Consider the following 22,475-nt stretch of genomic DNA (forward strand, 5'->3'; position numbering starts at 1 on the left):
AGTCTTATGCAACTGGATTGTTGTTTTTTTCTTTTTGATTAGTAGGAGGTCTTTATGTATTCTGTATATGAGTCATTGACAGCAGGATTTGGGACTAGAGTGAGACAAGTGAGGTACTTAGGGTACAAATTTAAAGAGGCATCCACTCTTGGAGTTGAGTTCCCTCTGCTGCTGGATTGCTTTTCCCCTAAAGCATTCCTGTGGTTCAAAGCATTCCTGTGGTTCACTTTCTAATTCAAGACTCTATTCAAATGTTGCCTCATTAGAAAGGCTATGATATCTAAAATAGCACCCCATTCCGCTGTCATTCTATCATCCTAGATACCTCTGTTTTTTTTCATAGTACTTATCACCAACTGACATATACTTATGTGTATACTTTTTTATTTTTGGTTGCCCTCCAGAAGAAAATATGCTCTGGAAGAGTTGGGGCTTTCTTTTTTTCCCCTGCTGTTTTACCAACTTACTAGAGCAGTGTTTGGCCTCAATAAATATTTATTAAATATTAATAAAATAATGAAGTTGAGAGGAGCAGGTATCTGAAAAAAAGGTGAGTTGCATTTTAGACATGTTAAATATGTATATGGGATTGATACAGATAAGAGATTGAACTAGGTCAGGGATCAGCAAACATTTCCTTTAAAGGACCAAATAGTAAACATTTTATGCTTTGTGGACCTTATGGACTATGTCACAGCCAGTCAACTCTGATATCAAAGTGAGAAAGCATCTGTGGACAATGCGTACATTAATGAGGGTGGCTGTGTTTCAGTAAAAACTTACAAACAAAAACAGGTGATTGGGGACTTCCCTGGTGGTGCAGTGGTTAGGAATCCGCCTGATAATACAGGGGAAAACAGGTTCGAGCCCTGGTTTGCGGCATCCCACATGCCACAGAGCAACTAAGCCCGTGCGCCACAACTACTGAGCCTGCGTGCCACAACTGCTGAAGCCTGCACGCCTAAAGCCCGTGCTCCGCCATAAGAGAAACCATCACAGTGAGAAGCTTGCATACCACAACGAAGAGTAGCCCCTGCTCACTGCAGCTAGAGAAAGCCCTTGTGCAGCAATGAAGACCCAACACAGCCAAAAATATAAATAAATAAATAAATAAATAAATAAATAAATAAAACAGGTGATTGGCTTATGGGCCGTATTTGCTGACCCTTGGAATATGTAATAGAGACCTATGAATGTGAGATGTAGGAGCTTGATCTTGACTCAGAAGGTAGTCATGCATATTTTACATTATTAAAGTGAGATGATGAAAGGAACTGTTATAAGAAAATTAGTCTGGTGGTATTAGGTAAGCTGGAGAAAAAAATGCGATTGGAGGTGTTAACTGACCTCAGGTTCAGCTGCTCGCAAGCCAATACTTGAGAGAAAAGCATTGGTAGGAAAGGAAACGTTGCTTTATTCCGGAGGCCCACAGCCCGGGGAGATGGCAAACTCATGTTCAGAAACCAACTCTGAAGATTCAGCTCAACAATGAAAGTTTTTAAAGGAAGAATCACGGGTTGGGGGGGCGGTATGCAGGGAGGGGGGGATCAGAGTCTTAGTTGTCTTCCACTGTGTGCAGACTTTTTTTTTTTTTTTTTTTTTTTTGTTGGTACACGGGCCTCTCACTGTTGTGGCCTCTCCTGTTGCAGAGCACAGGCTCTGGGCACGCAGGCTCAGCGACCACGTGGGATCTTCCCAGACCGGGGCACGAACCCGTGTCCCCTGCATCGGCAGGCGGACTCTCAACTACTGCGCCAGCAGCGAAGCCCTGTGTGCAGGCTTTTTTCTGATTAGTTAGTGGTGAGGTAACAGGGTGGTGTTCCAGGAATCTTGTGCTCAGTCTGAAGTTACCATCCTCCACCTGGGTGGGGGCCTTAGTTCCTGCAGAAGAGCTCAAAGGTATCTGTTATGTATATTCCTTGAGGAGGAATCAGGACTCTGCTTTATTGCTGCGCTAGTTTCTTTACTGCTCCTCCTTTGTTTCTGCATTGCCTCTCTTCCCTGATTAGCAATTGTTTGAATCTGCCCTTTGGAACTCAGGGAAGGTCAAGGAGGCTGAATGAAGCCTATTTCCTACTGACGGGAAACCGGGACATGGAAAGGATTTGTACCCAGGAGGGCCCCACAGGGTCTTGCTCTGTTTCAGAGGCAGGGAAAACAGTTATGAAACAGGCTTATATAAAGCTTACTTTATGTGAGGCACTGTACTTCCTTTGCCTCTCTCTCTTTTTTTTTTATCAGATTATGTTCCTGAATTCCATGTCTTGGTTTATTCTCTTGTATTGGTGGAATATATCCTCCAGTAATTTCTTTAAAAAGACTGCCTGTTTGGACATTTTTTAATGGCTTGTTCATCTGAAAGTATTTGTATTCTGCCCTCAAACTTGACTCACATCTGACTGGATATAAAATTCTGGATTAGAGAGTTCTGAAAGCATTGATATAATATCTTCCAGATTATGATGTTGCTTTTGAAAAGTCATATCATTCTGCTTTTTGATTCTTTCACAAGAAAGAAGTGTGTAGGATCTTCTCTTTTGTTTGTGCTTGGAAATTTCACAGTAACATTTCTAGATGTACATGCCTTTTCATCTGTGTGCGTAGCTCTTCAGGAGTTGCTTTTCAATGTGGGAATTTAGGAGTTTCAGTTCTGGGAAATTTTCTTGAATTGTTTACTTAATTCCCTCTTTTCTTGAATTCTTTTTTTCTTTTCTGGAACTTTTGTGTTGGGATGTGGGACCATACTGGTCCTCTTTTTACCATATATTTTCTTTGCCTATGTTCTTTTTGTTCTATGAGTAGGAGGAATTTTCAACTTTATAGTCTAAACTTTTTCTTGTGTTTTTCATTTCTGCTCTCTTAATTCATTTTCCTTAAACTTTTTTGTTCTCTGAATGGTTATTTTTAAATAACCATTTAAAATTTTTGTTTCTGTCTGTGTTTTAATTATGTTGTTTCTGTTATATTATTGAGACTATTAATATTAGTTTTTGCGTGATTTTTTGCTTCTTTGTTTTCTTCTCCCTTCAGAGTCTTGTTTTCTTCTAGTCACTTTTTTCTCTGTGTAATTTAGTCTCTAGGTTTTATATTTGATGTTTTCCCCGCATGAAATACTTGATGATTCTTTTTGACTACTCATACTTTATAGCATAACAATTAAAAAGCACTATGGGAGCTCTGAGCATGTGGGCAGGGTTTGTTGACCGTAGTCCTGCCTGTTTGGAGATCAGGCCATGTCCTTGGGGAATACCTAATGTCTGTTTATTTGGGTGTCTTTTATCTTAAACTGGTCAGGTTTCCCATAGAAGTAAACCAGTCTTTTCCCTAGCTCTCAAAAGTTAAACCCTTTGAGGTAAAAAAGAGTGGGAGTGGGAGGGATGGGGTTGGTTTTCAATGTATTTAATTATGTATACTGTAACTTCATCGTCCTATTTCAGTAATAATCTCATATTATTTTATAAATAATACAAAGTAGTATGGTCCTTGATCCAGAGACCCTCTGATAACTTTTTTCTAAAAACTCTTTTTCTGCCAAAGTGGGAGAGGAGACAGTTGCTAAGCTAGAGCCAGGGAGAGATCTGTGGGTCTGACTGTTGCTGAAATAGACTAATGTAATTCTTCCTATTAGCCCTACTTTACTCTCAACCAATTTTTGACCCTTTGTGGGCTTCTCTGCTCTAAACTGGAGTGTTTATCGTTTATCAGCTTTCCCAAATTCTGGCTTTAGCTTAAGCTAAGCCTCTTTTATTTCATGAAGTCAGCTATGACTGCTATTGCTGTTGTTTTAATATTAGTTGATTCTACCCATTTTCCAATCTATTGAAATTGTTTTGAAACTTCATGTTATCATCCAACATGTTAATTATTATTCTTAAATTTGAATCCTATTGAGTCATCTGTCTTGATTAAAGTATGAGGATAGAGGCCTGTGGATTACTTTTGAAGACATTTAATTTTACTCTAGTTCTTGGTAAATACTGTAAATTATGGTGATTTATCCAGCTATGAGTACATATAGTGTTATACTAGCCTACCTAAAAAGAAGAAATTTACTGATAAAGAAGAAGTTGGGGATCACTTATAGCGAAAAAACAAAAATGCTCCAGGAGTAACTGTTTTATTTTTTTAGTGCTTACAAGCCATCTTCAAACAATAGTCTTTGTACTTTGGATACAGATTGACATTAATGGATTTTCAAAAGCGTTTTAAACTAAAAGGCTACATGCTTTTTTGATACATAATTCTCTTAAATTTTTTTCTTTCAGTATCAGTGCATTTTAGAAATTGCTTTCTTACGATGTTTTACAGATTATACACATTAGAGGTGCATGCCTAATACAGGCTCTGTAGACAAAAACTAATTTAAAAAGTGGCTAGGTATTCTCTTACAGTCTTCTTTACTCATTTCAACTTCATTTACTTTTTAACTATGTTTCTTCTACCTTTTCCAGTTTTCTACTCAATTCTCCTTGGTGGAGAAGATGGATGCAAAAGAGAAGGTGTGAGTAGTTCTTTATTCTCTCTGCATCTGTTAACATTACATCATCTTTTCCATGCAATATTCTTGTTTCTTCCTAGTTCATCCTCTTACTTTTATGCAGCCAATGGACCTGTTTGGTTTTCCTTTGTATTATTTATAAAATTTAGCTTATTCTAACTTATATTATTATTATAAAGTTTATGATATTAATTTATAAACACTTAGTTACATTTCCCTCCTTCCATTATTTATATATGTCCTTCTAAAATCTGGCATCTGAAAACTATATGTAGTCATACTGTTTCACTCACTCATCACCTTCATTAATTCAATTCACTGAAATTATTTAAGTTCCTAAAGTGTATCAGGCCCTGAGAAATAAAATATTGGTAAGATACTACTTTTACTAGTAGAGTTCATATTTTCATAGGGAATATCTTCTGCCATTTCTCGTTAGAATTATCTACATCTGTATTATTAAAAACTAACTTTTGCTCTTTGGTCTCTCATCCACATTGTCGAATAATACTTACTTTTGGAGCTGTATGGTACTAGAATAGTAGACTCAAGTTTGAGTTCTGGCTCTGCCAAATGCTGACTGTGTAATGTTGGATAACTCAATCTTTCTGGGTCTTAGAGTTCTCACTTGTAAAATGTACCTAATATCTACTTGATAGGGTTGAATTGAGAGGATTTAGATGTTAAAAATTAATTGAGAAAATATACATACATATATTATATGAACTTTTTATGTTTAAAAAGCTTTATGATGGTATTATTTTTGTAAGGATTGCTATCTAGATGTTTATTGCAATCCTTTTGAAGTAAGATTCTAAATCTCCTTGGGAGCAAGAATTATGTTGTACCGATCCTTATCCATTGCAACTGGTAATAGCAATGACTTACAGTCATTGCCTAAATTTGTTGGTTATTTCTTTTCACCCATTTCATTGTTGATATTTCTTTTTATCCATATGTACTGCCTCTGTGTCACTTTAAAATTTAATGTTAAGAAAAAATTCTCCATATGGCCCATTTCTGTTATATACTTATAAGTATTATTACTTCTGTTTATTCTCCTTCCCAAATTGCCATGTTATCACGCTTACGTTTGTGGATTTCTGGATGTCTGGCATCTCTGCTGCTCAGTAATCCTTCTTCTTTACCTGTTTTTGAAAGATAAATAGACATGTTGCTGTATTCCAGTAACAAATTCCTTTCTTTTCATATAGAGAGATCATTTTTACATTTTATGTTAAAATATTAAATAAACGTTAAAAGTTAATGTGTTTAACCACTGGATTATAAAAAAGCCAAGGTTAAAAATACGTGTCTGTGTCCTCTCCCCTCCCCCTTCTCACTCTTGTTTTTGAATGAGATTGGCCAATTTCTCTGATGGTTCTTTTTAAAATTAAATTCACTGTTTTTCTCAATAACTTCATTTTACATATCCTTTCTCTTTCTGACATTTCAGTGCAATGCAATCGTGATCGTGGTGACAAATCTCTAGCCAAACATTTTCTTTTTAGTTTTTATGAAGTACATCGTACTTTAAGGTCAAGGACAAAAAGAAGCCGCCAACATGTGTCAGTTACTTTTTTGAGTTCTTTTCTTACATTATCATGTTTAGTCCTTAAAACAGCCATCTGAAGTATTCATTATTACCTCTATTTTGCTAATTTGAAAACTGAGGCTCAAAGAAATTTTACCATTCAAGGTCTCATTGTTCTTGCTGCCAAAGAATATGCTCTCTGTGCTGTAATATATGACCTGAAAAGTAATGATGCAGAACATTGAACATCATTCCGTATCTTCAGTGAAATCACTTACATAACTTCATCATCCAAATTGAAGTTCTTTGGTATCTTTCCTAGATTATAAATAATAATTCTCAGTACTCTTTATTCATTGTTGGTCTGGTTACATTATACTTACCTAGAATGTACGTTGGATGCGTATTTCTGAACTTTTAAAAAGTTCATACAGCTTGGTTAGGTAATGTACATTTGGAAGTAGTAGGACAACTTGTATTACCCTGGGCCAATCTGTTGGGTTTCCTAGTGACACTTGTATTTCCAGCTCTTTGACATTTGACCTGTTTTCTCTAAAGAGTTAAAGCACGGCTCCAGAGATTAGTCTGTCCATCTCCCTTTCTCTTGACATTTCTTTAGGTTTCAAACATTGTATTTCATTCCTGTTTTTAATCATTGCAGTAAAACTTTATCTTCTGCTTCTTTTCTACCGTGAGATCAGAATGAGCCTGGTATGTTTTAGGAACAGAAAGAAAATCATAGTACCAAGCTGTAGAGTAAGGGACTAGTAGTTGTAGCAGGTTGAGAAGAGTGCAGAAACTAGATCTTTAGGGTTTTTGTCAACTAGCATAAGTTTAGACTTTATTCTTGTCTCACGAGAAGCTAATAGAGGGCTTTAAAGTAAGGGGAATGATTTGGTATCTTTTTTGAGGTTTTAGTATCTTATTCTAGAACAAATGAAAAACCCTAAAATATACCCATTAATGGCTGCTAAAATGTAAATTGAGTGATACAACAACAGAAGTCTAATTTATAGTGTGGTCACTGTGTGATTATAGGTACAGAGATTCTTCCCAGCTTACAGCTGGGGCTCTTGGAAGCTATTTCATACTGTGGAGCAACATGACGGGGAATTAAGCCCTGAAATCTTGGAGTTATCACATCTACTTTTTCCATCCTGATGGGAATAGGTAATTAAGGTATTCCTAAAAACATTCTTTTCAGATGAGTTTCATACATTCAGTCATAATGTTATTCATTTGCTCAATACAAAGCAATAAATATTTTTTAAAGACAGGAGGGAAGGAAAATGTATTTTAAAGAGAATGTAAAAAGTGTTTTTTGTAAATCTACCCAATTATTTTGTTCTCATTGTTTATTTTTTTATTTTTATTTTTTTAATTTTTTTTTGGGGTACGCGGGCCTGTCACTGTTGTGGCCTCTCCCGCTGCGGAGCACAGCCTCTGGACGCGCAGGCTCAGCGGCCAGGGCTCACGGGCCCAGCCGCTCCGCGGCATGTGGGATCTTCCCAGACCAGGGCACGAACCCGTGTCCCCTGCATCGGCAGACGGACTCTCAACCACTGTGCCACCAGGGAAGCCCTCATTGTTTATTTTAGATGCTCCCTGGTGGTCTAGTGGTTAGGATTTGATGCTCTTATTGTTTATTTTAGTGGTAATCCATTACTAGGTTTTTAATTAAGGATTCTAGTTTTTAGTAGTATATTAAAATCAGTTGGTTTTATTCTCATTTGTTTCTTGAGAGACTGTCCATCTATTTGTAGATGTTATTGTTAGGAGGACGATAACCTTTTCTCTGTTAGGGGAGGGGTGAAGAAGCTAATTTTAGAGGATAGTACTTTTTTTCCCCTAATATTTATGTATGTATTTATTTATTTTGCCTGTTCTGGTCTTAGCTGTGGCACACCGGTCTTCGTTGTGGCATGTAAGCTCTTTTAGTTGTGGCATACAAACTTCTTAGTTGCACCCTGCACGTGGGATCTAGTTCCCTGACCAGGGATTGAACCCAGGCCCCCTGCATTGGGAGCACAAAGTCCTACCCACTGGACCACCAGGGAAGTCACAGAGGATAGTACTTTTATATTGTCTTCTGTTTGTGTTGTTGTGATGGTAGTTTTACCTGAGTAAGTAAATTATTTGAATTCACTACCTAAAAAAGATAGGATTATGTAAATATGTGAATATATAGAGTATGTCATGATAGATTTTCTCATTAGTAACTTCAGATATTATTTCTTATTCCAGAAATTTGCAGATCATAAGCAACCTATAAACCTTAGAGATTTAATGCATTTACTCTATTCTCACTTCTGTAGAAGTGAGTTTTACAGATTGAATTTCTTAACCCTACTATACTAGAGAGGTTTAGCTTTTTTTACTTGGAATCTTCCTCAGCCACTATAAGTCTGTGTTTTAGAATTTAAAAGTTTCATCTAATAAAAAATAATTCTTAGTCTCCTATAAAAGTTCTTATTTTAATCATCAGAGTATTCAGTGATGTGAACTCTGCTTGTAAGGCCCAGCATATTTGTTTTGTTTCCTGAAAGGTGCATTAAATTTAGAAGGCTGACTTATAACTTAAATTGCATTTGTTGAGGAATTGTTTTCATAACTAATATATCTACGTTAAAAAGCATATTAAATGAAAAGTTTCAGTATCAATTATCAGAGTTTTCACTGTGTACCTAAATGTATTTATGGCCCTGTGATCATGTAGCATCATTCTCTATTTTAAGAATGAAGCTTGCTTCTGATGTTTTTACATTTAATATAATGGATTTAGAGATATCCTGTAAATATGTAGAAAGTTGTTTTCTGTAAGAAATTTCCCAATTTAACTTTTAGATAAATTAATTTATTGAAATCTTGAAGCTAAGGAAAAACAGGAAAATTGGATAACAAAAGGATATATTTTTCCAAAATAAATATGTTTACATAATGTTGAATATTATAAAAATATTTTATTCATTATTACTACCAGTTTTCCAAACTTGAAAATACTCTACATCTTGACTTAATAAAATTTACATTATCGATGCTTTTTTTTTTGGCGGTACGCGGGCCTCTCACTGTTGTGGCCGCTCCTATTGCGGAGCACAGGCTCTGGACGCGCAGGCTCAGCGGCCATGGCTCACGGGCCTAGCCGCTCCGCAGCATGTGGGATCTTACCGGACCAGGGCACGAACCTGTGCCCCTGCATCGGCAGACAGATTCTCAACCACTGCGCCACCAGGGAAGCCCCATAGATGCATTTTTTAAAAATAAGTGAATGATATTTATTTATGGCTGCGTTGGGTCTTCATTTCTGCACAGGGGCTTTCTCTAGTTGCGGTGAGCAGGGGCTACTCTTGGTTGCGGTTCATGGGCTTCACGGTGCCGTGGCTTCTCTTGTTGCAGAGCATGGGCTCTAGGCGCGCGGGCTTCAGTAGTTGTGGTGCACAGACTTAGTTATGCTGCGGCATGTGGAATCTTCCCAGACCAGAGATCGAACCCATGTGCCCTGCATTGGCAGGCAGATTCTTAACCACTGTGCCACCAGGGAAGTCCCCATCAGTACATTTTTAATGGTTACTTTACAAAATGTTCTTGTGTTACATACACAGTATTGTTACATAAGGGAGACAAGATTATATAGAAATCCTTGTTTTGATCACTTGTATTTATATTTCATTGGGCAAGTTACTTAATTCTCTAACACTGCTTCCTCAATTACAATAAGTTTAACAGTATTTACGTAACTTATAGTGATGTGCTAATGATGAAATGAGAGAATTCATGAAATAGTCAGCACTGATTTTGGGCAATAGGTACTCCACACTGGTTTTGTTTTGTTTAAGACAATATGACATTTGTTTTAATGCCTCCGTTCTGATAAATGTTGACTAGGCTGATTTTTTTTTTTTAATCTTTTCGTTTTGGCAGACTTTCATAACAGCCTTTTCACATCCCTCCCACTCCTACCACTATATAGTAATTTAAGCCATTTTTAGCTATGCTGTCTCAATGTGCATTTAGCCAGTAAGATTAGGAAATGGTTTAAAGGAAGGATAACTGAGATGAAGGGTAAGATAAGAATAATTACTTAAAGGTAATTTTCTTCCATTAACTTTTTTTTTTGCGGTACGCGGGCCTCTCACTGTTGTGGCCTCTCCCGCTGCGGAGCCCAGGCTCCGGACACGCAGGCTCAGCGGCCATGGCTCTCAGGCCCAGCCGCTCCGCGGCACGTGGGATCCTCCCGGACCGGGGCACGAACCCGCGTCCCCTGCATCAGCAGGCGGACTCCCAGCCACTGCGCCACCAGGGAAGCCCCATTAAGTTTTTTTAAATTAATTTTTATTGAAGTATAGTTGCTTTATAGTGTTGTATTTGTTTCTTGCTGTACAGCAAAGTGAATCAGTCATACGTGTACCTATATCTACTCTTTTTAAAATTTCCTTCCCATTTAGGTCATACCTGTTTTATACATAGTAGTGTATATATGTCAGCCCCAACCTCCCAATTCATCCCACCCCGCCTTCCCTCTTCCATTAACTTTTTTATTTTTCAAAAACCTTCAGTGTTATTTTAAAAGTGGTATTTATGTTCATTCTTGGAATGAACATTATTGCACCACTCTTGGATAATTTTCATTAGCATTTTTGCAAATTGCTTTTCTACCTTCACATATTTTATAGTGAAATTGTAGTATAATAGAACAGCAATGAAAAGTTGTAGGCCCTGGGTTGGGTTGATCGATTGGTCCAGCTTGAATATGTCAGAGTGAGCTGGAAATATAGGAGGTAGTGTTCTAGGAGTGAAGTGTTTGAAATCGAGGATATGGAGAAAGTATATAACCAGGGAGAGGGGAGGGGCGTGGTTGAGGTAGGATGGATGATCAAGGAAGGAGTATGGTCTGTGCAGTGGGGAATAAAGAGAGACCTAGTCCAACTCTAAGCCCAGTAGTAAAATGAATCCGGGAAGGAAAACAGTCATAATATGAGAGGTTACCAGCAAAAAACAGTGTTTTTGAAGAAGAGCCATACTTCATTAAGAGGAACAGGACAAAGGATACAAAATTCAGAGAACAGGTTGAGGATATGCTGAATTTTTGCTGGTATTATTCCAGAGATCATTGTGGTAGGTTTTCAGGAGTTATGTTTTAGAATGCTGTAGGGCAGAATTAATGTTCAAGAGTAACCGAGGAGGGCTCCCCTGGTGGCGCAGTGGTTAAGAAGCCTCCTGCCAATGCAAGGGACACGGGGTTCGAGCCCTGGTCTGGGAAGATCCCACATGCTGCAAAGCAACTAAGCCCGTGCACCACAACTGCTGAGCCTGCGTTTTAGAACCCACGAGCCACAACTACTGAGCCCACGTGCTGCAGCTACTAAAGCTGCGTGCCTAGAGCCCATGCTCTGCAAGAAGGGAAGCCACAGCAATGAGAAGCCCGCTCATCACAACAAAGAGTAGCCCCTGCTAGCCACAACTAGGGAAAGCCTGCGTGCGACAGTGAAGACCCAATGCAGCCAAAAATAAAAAACAATTAAATAATTTTAAAAAAAAGAATAACCAAGTAAAGTATTTTGTGTTCATACTTTCCTTTGCTAGAATTGGAGCTCTCTTTTTATATTGGCATTATTTCAGAGATATTTGTAATTGGTGGTGCTACATTTCAGTCTCAGCAATAGGAGATGATGCAACAAAGGATTTTATGTTTTGACAAAAGGAGTGGCAAAGTTTTTGGATGGGGATTGGGAGCTGGGGAGAGAACCTGTGTATTGAATAGCTAAAATAGTTCAGTGGATAGGCAGTTTGTTTTTTTGTTTTTTGTTTTTTGTTTTTTTGCGGTGCATGGGGCTCTCACTGTTGTGGTCTCTCCCGTTGTGGAGCACGGGCTCCGGACGCGACACGCAGGCACAGCGGCCATGGCTCACGGGCCTAGCCGCTCCGCGGCATGTGGGGTCCTCCCGGCTCAGGGCACGAACCCATGTCCCCTGCATCGGCAGGCGGACTCTCAACCACTGCGCCACCAGGGAAGCCCTGGATAGGCAGTTTTAATTAAAAAGTTAACGTAGGTTCATACAGATCTCCCTTCTAAGAATGGTATCACTGTGAAGTATAATAGAACACATCCTAGACGCTTCATCAGTGTTTCTATTTTCAGTTTTAGTCACAACCCTTAGTATGTGAAGAACCTTTGGATACCTCTGTGATAACAGTTTTGTCATATGTTAAAATAATATTCATCTTTTTTTCTTCATGGGATTATAGTGAAAATAGAATGACACAGTGTATTTGAAAACTTCTGTTGTATTGCAGTTACATGTAATAGGCACTTACAGAGTTTCCACTGAGTGTAAAACACAATGAATCAGTAAATAATGATTCAGCCACTATCTGTAATCAAAAGATCAATAATAAAATTTCTAATTTTGTCTGAAAGGTTTACCTTGAAGCTTCATTACTTTGATGACTAAAGTAAGTGTTGGGTTAACTTTTGAAAATAGTCTGGCCTAAATATTGTTTCTGACTGTATATTAATTTTTTAGTAGGTTTATTGAAATATTTTTATGTGGTAATATTTACCTATTTTAAGTATACATTTTAACATAACTGTTCCCTCATGTCCCTTGGCCGTAAGTCCCCACTCCTGACCCCTGATCTCTCTTCTGTCAAAATAGTTCTGACTACCCTAGACTTTAACATAAACAGGCTCACACAATATATAGACTTTTGCGTTTGCCTTATTTTTTTTAGCTTTTTTCCCCCTTTATTTTGTTCATCCATTGACCATGTGATACACAAATATTTAAGTTGATTCCGCTTTTTGAAATTTATGGATAATGCTTTTCTGGGCATGTGGATACAAATCTTTGTGTTGAGTACCTTTAGTAGATGCCTTGGAGTAGAACTGCTGGTGTGTATGGCAATTATGTAACATAATTGTATAATTATTTCAATAGCCAAATTTTGGGGCATAGCACCTGGGGAATTAGATTGCTTGCTTATGTTTGTGTTTGAACAGACAAAATCTTCTATTGAAGATTTTGGTTGTGCCCCTTAATCTACTTCCTTGATGGTCATTAATTCAAACACATGCTATGGTTAAAGAGGAGCTCAACCCTGCCTTCTTCTTGACAGATTTTTAAATTTTAGCTATGCTCTCATGTAAAATATCCCCTCTCCAGGTTTCAGCAGAGCTCCCCAGTCTTTATCAAAACTCAACTGCAGTAAAAATTAGGGTAGATTACTTAGTATACTCCATCTTCCAGATAGTCTAAACCTGCACTGTTCAGTAAGGTAGCCCTAGCCACATGTGACTGTGGAGCACTTACAACGTAGCTTGTGTGACCTGAGATCTGATGTAAGTGTAAAATACACACAAATATTGAGGACTTAGTATAAATAAGCCTAAAATATTGCATGAATTGTTTTTGTTGATTGCACATTGAAATGATATTTTCATATATATATATATTTGAAAATATATTAGTAGAATTTACCTGTTTTTCTTCACTTTGTAAATGTGTCTAACAAAATTTAAAATTACATATTGGATCACGTTTGTAGTTCATGTTGATTCTCTAGAATAGCACAGCTCTAAACTTACCTTCAGATGAATCTACAGATTAATTATTTATACTCCGTTGTTTTAGCCTGTCATAGAAAGTGATACTAAAGTGTACATAGGCCACTCGTAGGACTCCAAATTAAATGACTGCATTTATTGTATCAGTGATAATAATGCAATTATGGACATGTTTTTATATATCACATAGTGAATACTGGCTTATTTAACTCATTATCTTTTGCTTGGCTCCTAGAAAGCTTTAGCTCCTCTGACAACCATAAATGCCATTAGGTAACGAACATTTGTGTACTCAGTCATACCTCTGGATTTATTGTGAAACACATACAATCTAGAATATGTACAGATATCCTTGTATCTTATAGTCTAAGAAAATATATAATTTCTCTTTCATTTTGAATGCAGTTCAGTTTGATGTATCTTTTGGGGAACATATTTTTTTTTCTATGGAGCACATGTTTGGGAACCTTTCCCTATAGAGAAAATAAGTAATTGTGGGAAAAGTTTATAGGATAGCCTGCCATATTCTCGCATAATACAGGAATTACTTATTTTTTAACAGAATAGTCTTGGTTGATCGTGTCACATGTGAAATCTGTAATTACAGAAACCATTACATTTATTAATTTATTTTTTGATTGTATATTACATACATATCCTTTCATTTATAACTCCTCACATGATAGCTTACTATCATTTTGAAAATATATTAGTAAAATTCATGTTTCTCTTCAGTTTTAAAATTCAGCTAACAGACATTTTTAAATTCTTAAGGATTTTGTAGTTTTTAAGAAAAAGACTTAAAAAGAAAACTGCATCAATTGGAATTAATTAAAATCTTTAGATTTATTTATAAATAAGTCTCATTAAAATGCTAAGTGAAGTGAACACATATAAATCATTTTTAAATGTTTGAGTCATAATTTAGTGTTTTAGTGTGCAACCAAATAATTCTGGATACAAAGACTGTTACCCTCTCACTCTGAAAATGAAGAAAACGATACATTGTACTACAGAAAGAGGTAGAGCTGGTCTGTCTAATATGGTAGCCACCAACTACATGTGGCTGTTGAGCCCTTGAAATGTGGCTAGTCCCAGTTGAAATGTGCTATAAATATAATATACAAACTAGATTTTAAAGACTTAGTATGAGTAAAAGAATGTAAAAATCTCAACTTAAAATGTTGCTTACTTGTTGAAATTATAACCTTTAGATATTTTAGCTTAAAATATATTTTAAAATTTCACCTGTCTTGTTTTTCCTTTTTTTATGTGGCTACTAGAAAGTTTAAATTTTCATTAGTTTCATTTCATTAGTTTCATTAGTTAAAATACAATTCTAAAAAATATTCAAGCAATGCAAAAGAAGGCAGACAAAGAGGAATAGAACAAAAATAATAATAATTATTATTTTTAACACAAGTCAATCTTTATTGAAAACTGCAGTATTAATACATAACAATTCTTGTTACAATAAATGTGCTTTTAAGAATTTTAAATCTGAGGGCTTCCCTGGTGGCGCAGTGGTTGAGAGTCGGCCTGCCGATGCAGGGGACACGGGTTCGTGCCCCGGTCCGGGAAGATCCCACATGCTGTGGAGCGGCTGGGCCCGTGAGCCATGGCCACTCATCCTGCGCGTCCGGAGCGTGTGCTCCGCAACGGGAGAGGCCAGAACAGTGAGAGGCCCGCGTACTGCAAAAAAAAAAAAAAAAAAAAAAAAAAAAAAAAAAGAATTTTAAATCTGAGCTCATCTACTCATCAGATTGCATAAAAAATTAAAATAGTACGAATTTACACATAATGGAATTGGCTCAGGATGGGTGTTCCATTCCTTTGTATTGATTGACACCTTAAGTTCAATGCAGAGGTGAGGGGGACCTTTAACACTGGAAGACAATGCTGACTTAAGTTTTAAAAGAGTACTATGAGAATGGTCTAAAAAAAAAAAAAAAAACAGTATTCCAAAATCGTTTAAAAAAAACCAAAAAACAATTTCCTAGTCAGTAACAGTGGCTCCCTGGGGTCTCCCTTGAGTGGCCATCACAGTAACCCCGCCAAGAGCACATGAGAGCTGGCCTCAGGTCCAGCCCAATTAGTCTGCGGACCACTGGTCTGCACGAGGACCTACAGGAGACTCCAACAGGGCTCAGGAGGCCAAGCCAAGACACTTGTCATCTCCAACACACCAATCCTGGGAGCACAGCATCCCCTGAAGCTCACTGCAGGCTTCCTGCACAGAGCTGCCAGCCTCTGCTCCATCTCCCTGTCCCAAGTGACTTGACATTTGATCCCGGGGATTCAAATAAGATTACCCCAGAGGTTTTCTGTTCAAGTGAATAGGGTGGAGGTGATAAACAGAAAACTAGTAGTAAATTGATAGACTCAACCATATTAATAAGTACAATAAATGCTAATGACTTAAAACAGTCCAATTAAAAGACAGAGAATGTCAGAATGGATAAAAGAGAAGTAAGATCCAAGCATATACGGTCCACCAGAAATTCACTTTAAATACAAAGACACAGATAGGTTGAAAGTAATGAACAGAAAAAGATAAAATGTGTAGAGTAGCCATATGAGAGTTGGTGTGGCTAAGGTACTCTTCAAGAAAGAGTATTAACAGAAAAAAAGTGGGACAGTTCTGACATAACAGTGACAAATATATGTGTACCTAATAGCATGGCTTCAAAATACATAAGCAGAATTTTACAGTGACAGATTTTGTATAGAAAATTTCACATAGTTGGAGGTTTTAATACCCTTCCTTCAGCAGTTGGTAGAACAACTACATAAAAAGCTAGCAAAGACATTAAAGATCCGAAAAGCTATCAATCACCTTGATTTAATTAATACATATGGAACACCTAAATAAATTTAAAAGCATGGATATAATACAAGAGTATATTCTTGGAACGTAGTGGAATTAAATTAGAAATCAATAACAGTATGATGTCTGGGGAAAACATCTTAAATGTTTAATATTAAACAGTACGCTTCTGGAAAATTGGTAGGTCAAAGAAGAAATCATAAGGGAAATTAGAAGTCATTTTGAACCGAATGATAATGAAAATATAGCACATCAGAATGTTAGTGCCTGAGAATGAATGTTGGTTTAGAGAGAAATTTATAAGTTTAAATACTTACATAAAGAAAAGAAGGAAAGTAAAATCAGTGACCTAAGGTTCCACCTTAAGAGAGAAAAAGAAGAGCAAATGAAACCCAAACTAAGAACAAGACAGGAAATAAAGATAAGAGTAGAGCATTAAAATAGAAAATAAAAGGTAAAAAAGTGAATACACTGAGAATTTCTACCTTATCAGATTGTCCTTCATTCCCTTCTCTTCCTGTATTGACAACATATCCATTTGGTGAACTTGTGGAGGCGTACGCACTCTCAGACATTGTTTATTGGAATACAAAATGGTGCAACCTCCTATAGTAGGGAATTTAGCAATTTCTAGCTAAATTCATATTCATTTACTCTTTTTTTTAGAAGATGTTGGGGGTAGGAGTTTATTTATTTATTTTTGCTCTGTTGGGTCTTCATTTCTGTGCGAGGGCTTTCTCTAGTTGTGGCAAGCGGGGGCCACTCTTCATGGCGGTGCATGGGCCTCTCACTATCGCAGCCTCTCTTGTTGCGGAGCACGGGCTCCAGACACGCAGGCTCAGTGGTTGTGACTCATGGGCCCAGTTGCTCTGCAGCATGTGGGATCCTCCCAGACCAGGGCTCGAACCCATGTCCCCTGCATTAGCAGGCAGATTCTCAACCACTGCGCCACCAGGGAAGCCCTTCATTTACTATTTGATCCAGTAAATCTTATTTCTAGGAATATATCCCAAACATAGAATGGCATAAATACAAAATGACATGTGCACAAGGCTGTAGTCATAGCAGCCCCATTTATAATAACAAAAGACTGAAATAACCCATCAATAGAGTTGTGACTGAGTAAAACGTTCATCTACCCAATGAAATATTTTATAGGTATACAAGCAAATAAGCAATATCTTCTGTGACATGATGGCTAGTATACGTATTATGAAATAAAAATAATAAAGTATAGAAAAATTCATAAAGTATGTTATTTAACTAAATATATATATATTGTATATGTGCATTTCTGTTTGATTTTTTTTAACCTAGGGATTAACCAAAAACTAATCCATCATAGGGAACAAGGATGGAAGGAATAGCTAGAGTTCTGTGAATATATTTGTTTTTTAGGTATGACTTTGAAACCATGTAAATGTTTTATGTAATTTTAAAACAAGTTTGAATCTTTAAAAAATAAGATCCTAGGGCTTCCCTGGTGGCGCAGTGGTTGAGAGTCAGCCTGCCAATGCAGGGGACACGGGTTCGTGCCCCGGTCTGGGAAGATTCCACATGCCGCGGAGCGGCTGGGCCCGTGAGCCATGGCCGCTGAGCCTGCGCGTCCGGAGCCTGTGCTCCGCAACGGGAGAGGCCACAACAGTGGGAGGCCCGCGTACCGGAAAAAAAAAAAAAAAAAAGATCCTAAAAGTGAAAGCAAAATGAAGCAAAGAAGCGTTAGTGGTATCACCATAGGAAGGAACTATTTTAAGTGACTTTATAACACAGTAACTTGATTATACATGCCTAGTAGGTTATACCCTAAGGACAAAAGAGCAACATAAGAACAATGTTTTCATTAATCACAGTGTTGGTATTCTTATTCCTAGATTGTTGTATATGTATTGTGCAGCAAAGTAAATGGATTTGTGTTGGTGTCATTGTTTAACAGGATCTTCAATATGGGAGAAATGAGATAGGGATATAAGATTGATGTTGTTTAAAAAAAATGTAGAATTTTATTTGGAAGTATCAAGACATACTAACTCTGACCAGTATATCTGACCAGCTCAGGAGTGGTGAGCACTCCTAGAACCCAGATTGTTGTCTCTGAAAGCTATTTCTTATTGACAAGTATATATGGATATATGGTTGATTTCAGGTCTGAGGCAGGAGTTGGACAAGATGACCCTGGGGTATTTTGTTATTCTGGAAGCAAGGAAGCTATCAAAGACTACTAAGGTCATGTCTAGAAGACTCAGAAACTAATTGAAGAGGCTCTCACTGGCCAAAGGTGGGAAATTTGAAAGCAATAGGAATAAAAACTGCAGTGATTTGAAGCATTACTACATTTGTTTAAATCCAAGAGTTTTTAATAATGATCTCTCCCCTAAAAACCTCTCATTATTTACCATTCTGGGACGTTAGGATACTAACTCATTACAGCCTGTTTTCCATGGCCTTCCATATCTGTGAGTTCTGTATCTGTGGAGTCAACCAACCATGAATTGAAAATACTTGGGGGGGGAAGGGGGTGGATTTTAGAAAGTGAAACTTGAAATTGCCCAGCACTGATAACTATTTGCATAGCGTTTACATTGTATGTACAGTTATTTACATGGCATTTACAATGTATTAGATATTATACATAATCTAAAGATGATTTAACGTACATGGGAGGGGGCATAGGTTATACACAAATACTGCGCCATTTTAAATAAAGGACTTAAACATCGTGGATTTTGGTGTCCATGAGTGCGAGCTGAGGGCGGGGGTGGTGGTCCTGGAACCAGTCCCCTGCAGATATTGTGAGGGGCAACTGTATTTGAAAAACTCATAAAAATCAAGCATTTACTTTTCCTTTCCTAAACAAACTACCTCTTGGATACTGAAGATTTGATGAGGGGAATTTTCACTTATTAGACATATTCCAGATAGTAAATGAAGGAATGATAAAATTTGTGTATCACTATTATGCAACTGTCAGTTAAGTAGTGGATTTAGGCAATATTTGTCATTGGCTGCTATTACCACAGAAGGATATATGGTAATACATATATGCCTCAATGAAGAACACGGTACAGTGTGTGAGGTTGTCTTCTCTATCAGTTCGGAATTTAAGACTCTAGATTCAACAATTACAGAAAATACAGGGACAGAGGAACATGTTTAAAAATGCCATAAAAGTGTATAATCAGCAAAATACAGGTAACTGAAGACTGGAACGAATGACTTGACTTCTTTAACAAGAAAATTGCAGGAGGAAAAGAGATGGTAGAACCTATATAGATAAAAAGATGTAAGAATCATGTCAACCAGTTGCAATTCGTGGAACTTGTTTGGGTCTTAGTTTGAACAAACTGAAAAGGGAAAAAAAAGACTATCCTGGGAAACTTGAATGATGACTGATAATGAATAATTTTGCAGAATGAACAATTTTTTTCGTATAAAGAAGATTGGCCATGAGGTGAAATTGTTGAAACTAGATGATGGACACATGGGCATCCATTGTTATTTCTCTATATAATGAAAAGTTAAGGGCTTCCCTGGTGGCGCAGTGGTTGAGAATCTGCCTGCTAATGCAGGGGACACGGGTTCGAGCCCTGGTCTGGGAATATCCCACATGCCGTGGAGCAACTAGGCCCGTGAGCCACAACTACTGAGCCTGCGTGTCTGGAGCCTGTGCTCCACAACAAGAGAGGCCGTTATAGTGAGAGGCCCGCGCACCGCGATGAAGAGTGGCCCCCGCCTGCCACAACTAGAGAAAGCCCTCGCACAGAAACGAAGACCCAACACAGCCAAAAGTAAATAAATAAACAAATGTGGGGTTAAAAAAAAAAGTTAAAACTAAAAAAGAACAATTAGATTTTTCAAGATATCTTTTCTTGTATCCAAAACCTGTCAGTAATCTAGCATACTAAATAGTTGAAGAATTATTTATGAATTTAAGTGTTTGTGTCTTTCACTCTCTTGTGGTGGAGAACCATAGATTAAAAGATGAGATCAGTTAAATAGTGGTGATTTTCATTTGAAGGGCTCTGCGGATATTTATTAAATTCGAGCATTATAGTTGACCTAATCAGAATTAAGAGAGCAAAACAGTTTTTGTTGATAGGGTTTGATAGAAGGAAAAATTCATTCCATGAGTTTGATTGTTGAAAAAATGCATACATTTAAATCCAGTCTTGTAAAATCTTTCTTCAACTGAGAAAAACAGAAATACAGTTAAGTGTACCAACTGTTGGTTTCCTTGTTTTGGCTGAACAAAGGGAAAGTTCTTAGGTGTAGCACAGGCATACCTAATAACTCTGTGCTCCAGTGACCCCCTTGTGCCTATGATGAAAAGGTATCATTAGTTTCTCTTTAAAAAATTGGGGTATCCCCTTCTAAGAGCTCCTGGAAACAAAACATTTGCAAGTTTATAAATAAGTTCCATATCTTAAACTTGCTGGGACCTGACATTTATGTCCTTTTCATTTTAGGGCATGTTCTTCTCTTTCAGCTAAAGTTGCTACGTTACCAGTTATATGGCATTTGGGGAGTGTGTGTGTGTTTAATTTCAGGTTGTTAGTGTTTCCATAGCTCTTTCCTCACCCTCACTTCTACTTCCACATTTGCCTTTTCAAAGCAAAAAATGGGAAGGGTGGAGTTGGCTATGTCAGAGGACTTACATTCTTTCTTTCTCTTTCTCAAGGAAAAAGGATCCTGGGATCAACCCATACCATGATAATGTATAATTGCAGAAATTTCTGGCCCGTCAGAATATATGATTGCCATCCCATTATTTTATTGTTTACCCCAAAAGGCATATGAAGCTTTATAGTAGAGTACCAATAAGTATAATACTATTACATCATTCCTTTGGCAGAAGGCAGTGGCATAGTTTTCCATCACGCTCATTCCTCCTTCTTTACCTTTTCAGTTAAATTTTCTACTTACAATTTTTTTTTTTAATTAGAGTAAAATTAACTTTTTTTGGTGAACAGTTCTTTGAGTTAGGACAATGGCATTGTAGGGTAACCTTTACCACAATCAACATGTGTAACAGTTGAATCACTCTCTCATAGAATTTCCTTTTGTTACCACTCCTTTGTAGTCAAACCTTCAAATCCTCCACCCCCTTTAACCCTGGACAATTAATAATCAATTCTCAGTTCTTGTTTTGTCTTTTCCCGAATGTCATGTGAATAGAACCATATAATAGATAACCTTTTGAGGCAGGCTTCTTTCAGTTATCCTGATGCATTTGAGATTTATCCATATTGTTGCCTGTATCAGTAGTTTCTTCCTCTTTATTGCTGAGAAATATTTCATTATATGGATATACCATAGTTTGTTCATCCATTCCCTGTTTGTGTTGTTTGTAACTTTTGTCTATTAAAAGTAAAACTGCTCTAAACATTCATATACAGGCTGTTGTGTAAGTACAAGTTTTATTTCACAAGGCTGAAATTTTAGCCATACTGTTAGGTATGCAGTAATATCTCATTGTGCTTTTTATTTGCATTTCTCCAATGACTAATGATTTTGAGTATCTTTTCATTAGCTTATTTGCCACCTGTATATCTTCTTCGGTGAAGTATCTGTTCAAATCTTTTCCTATGTTTTTCGATTGCTTTGTTTTCTTTCTCTTGAATTTTGGCAGTTCTTTATATATCCTGGATACAAGTCTTTTGTCAGATAAACAATTTATATATTTTTTTTTTTGGTCCTGTCTGTGGCTTTTCATTTTCTTAACATTGTCTTTCCCAGAGCAAAAACTTTAAATTTCGATGACATCTAAGTAATTACATTTTTTCTTTTATGTTTTGTGCTTTTGAAGTCATTTCTAAGAATTATGTGCCACAAAGACTTTCTTCCAAAAAGTTTTAGGTTTTACGTTTAACTTTATAACCTGTTTTGGCCTAAGTTTTGTATATGGTGTTAAGTATGGATTGAAGGGTTTCGGGGGGGGGGGTTTGTTTTGTTTGCATAGGGGTGTCCAGTTATCCCAGCATCATTTGTTGAAAAGGTTATCTCCTTTGAATTGCATTTGTACATTTGTCAAAAATCAGTTGTCAGTTCTATATGG

At 37.1% G+C, this 22,475-nt stretch overlaps 1 protein-coding gene across 4 annotated transcripts in view; it reads left to right on the forward strand.

Annotated features, from left to right (window-relative positions):
• JMJD1C (jumonji domain containing 1C) overlaps window positions 1–22,475 on the forward strand; it is a 308,870-nt gene that overhangs the window by 99,151 nt on the left and 187,244 nt on the right. The window contains exon 1 of one of the 4 annotated variants that reach the window (XM_060034932.1): window positions 3,857–4,499. The exons of the other annotated variants lie outside the window; for them this stretch is intronic. Coding sequence (XP_059890915.1) covers window positions 4,482–4,499 — 18 coding nt within the window. The 5' untranslated portion in view covers window positions 3,857–4,481. Of the gene's footprint in view, window positions 1–3,856; window positions 4,500–22,475 lie in introns of those variants that run through there. 4 annotated transcript variants of the gene reach the window in all.

This window comes from Delphinus delphis, chromosome 16, assembly GCF_949987515.2.
Source record: "Delphinus delphis chromosome 16, mDelDel1.2, whole genome shotgun sequence".
NCBI lineage: Eukaryota > Metazoa > Chordata > Mammalia > Artiodactyla > Delphinidae > Delphinus > Delphinus delphis.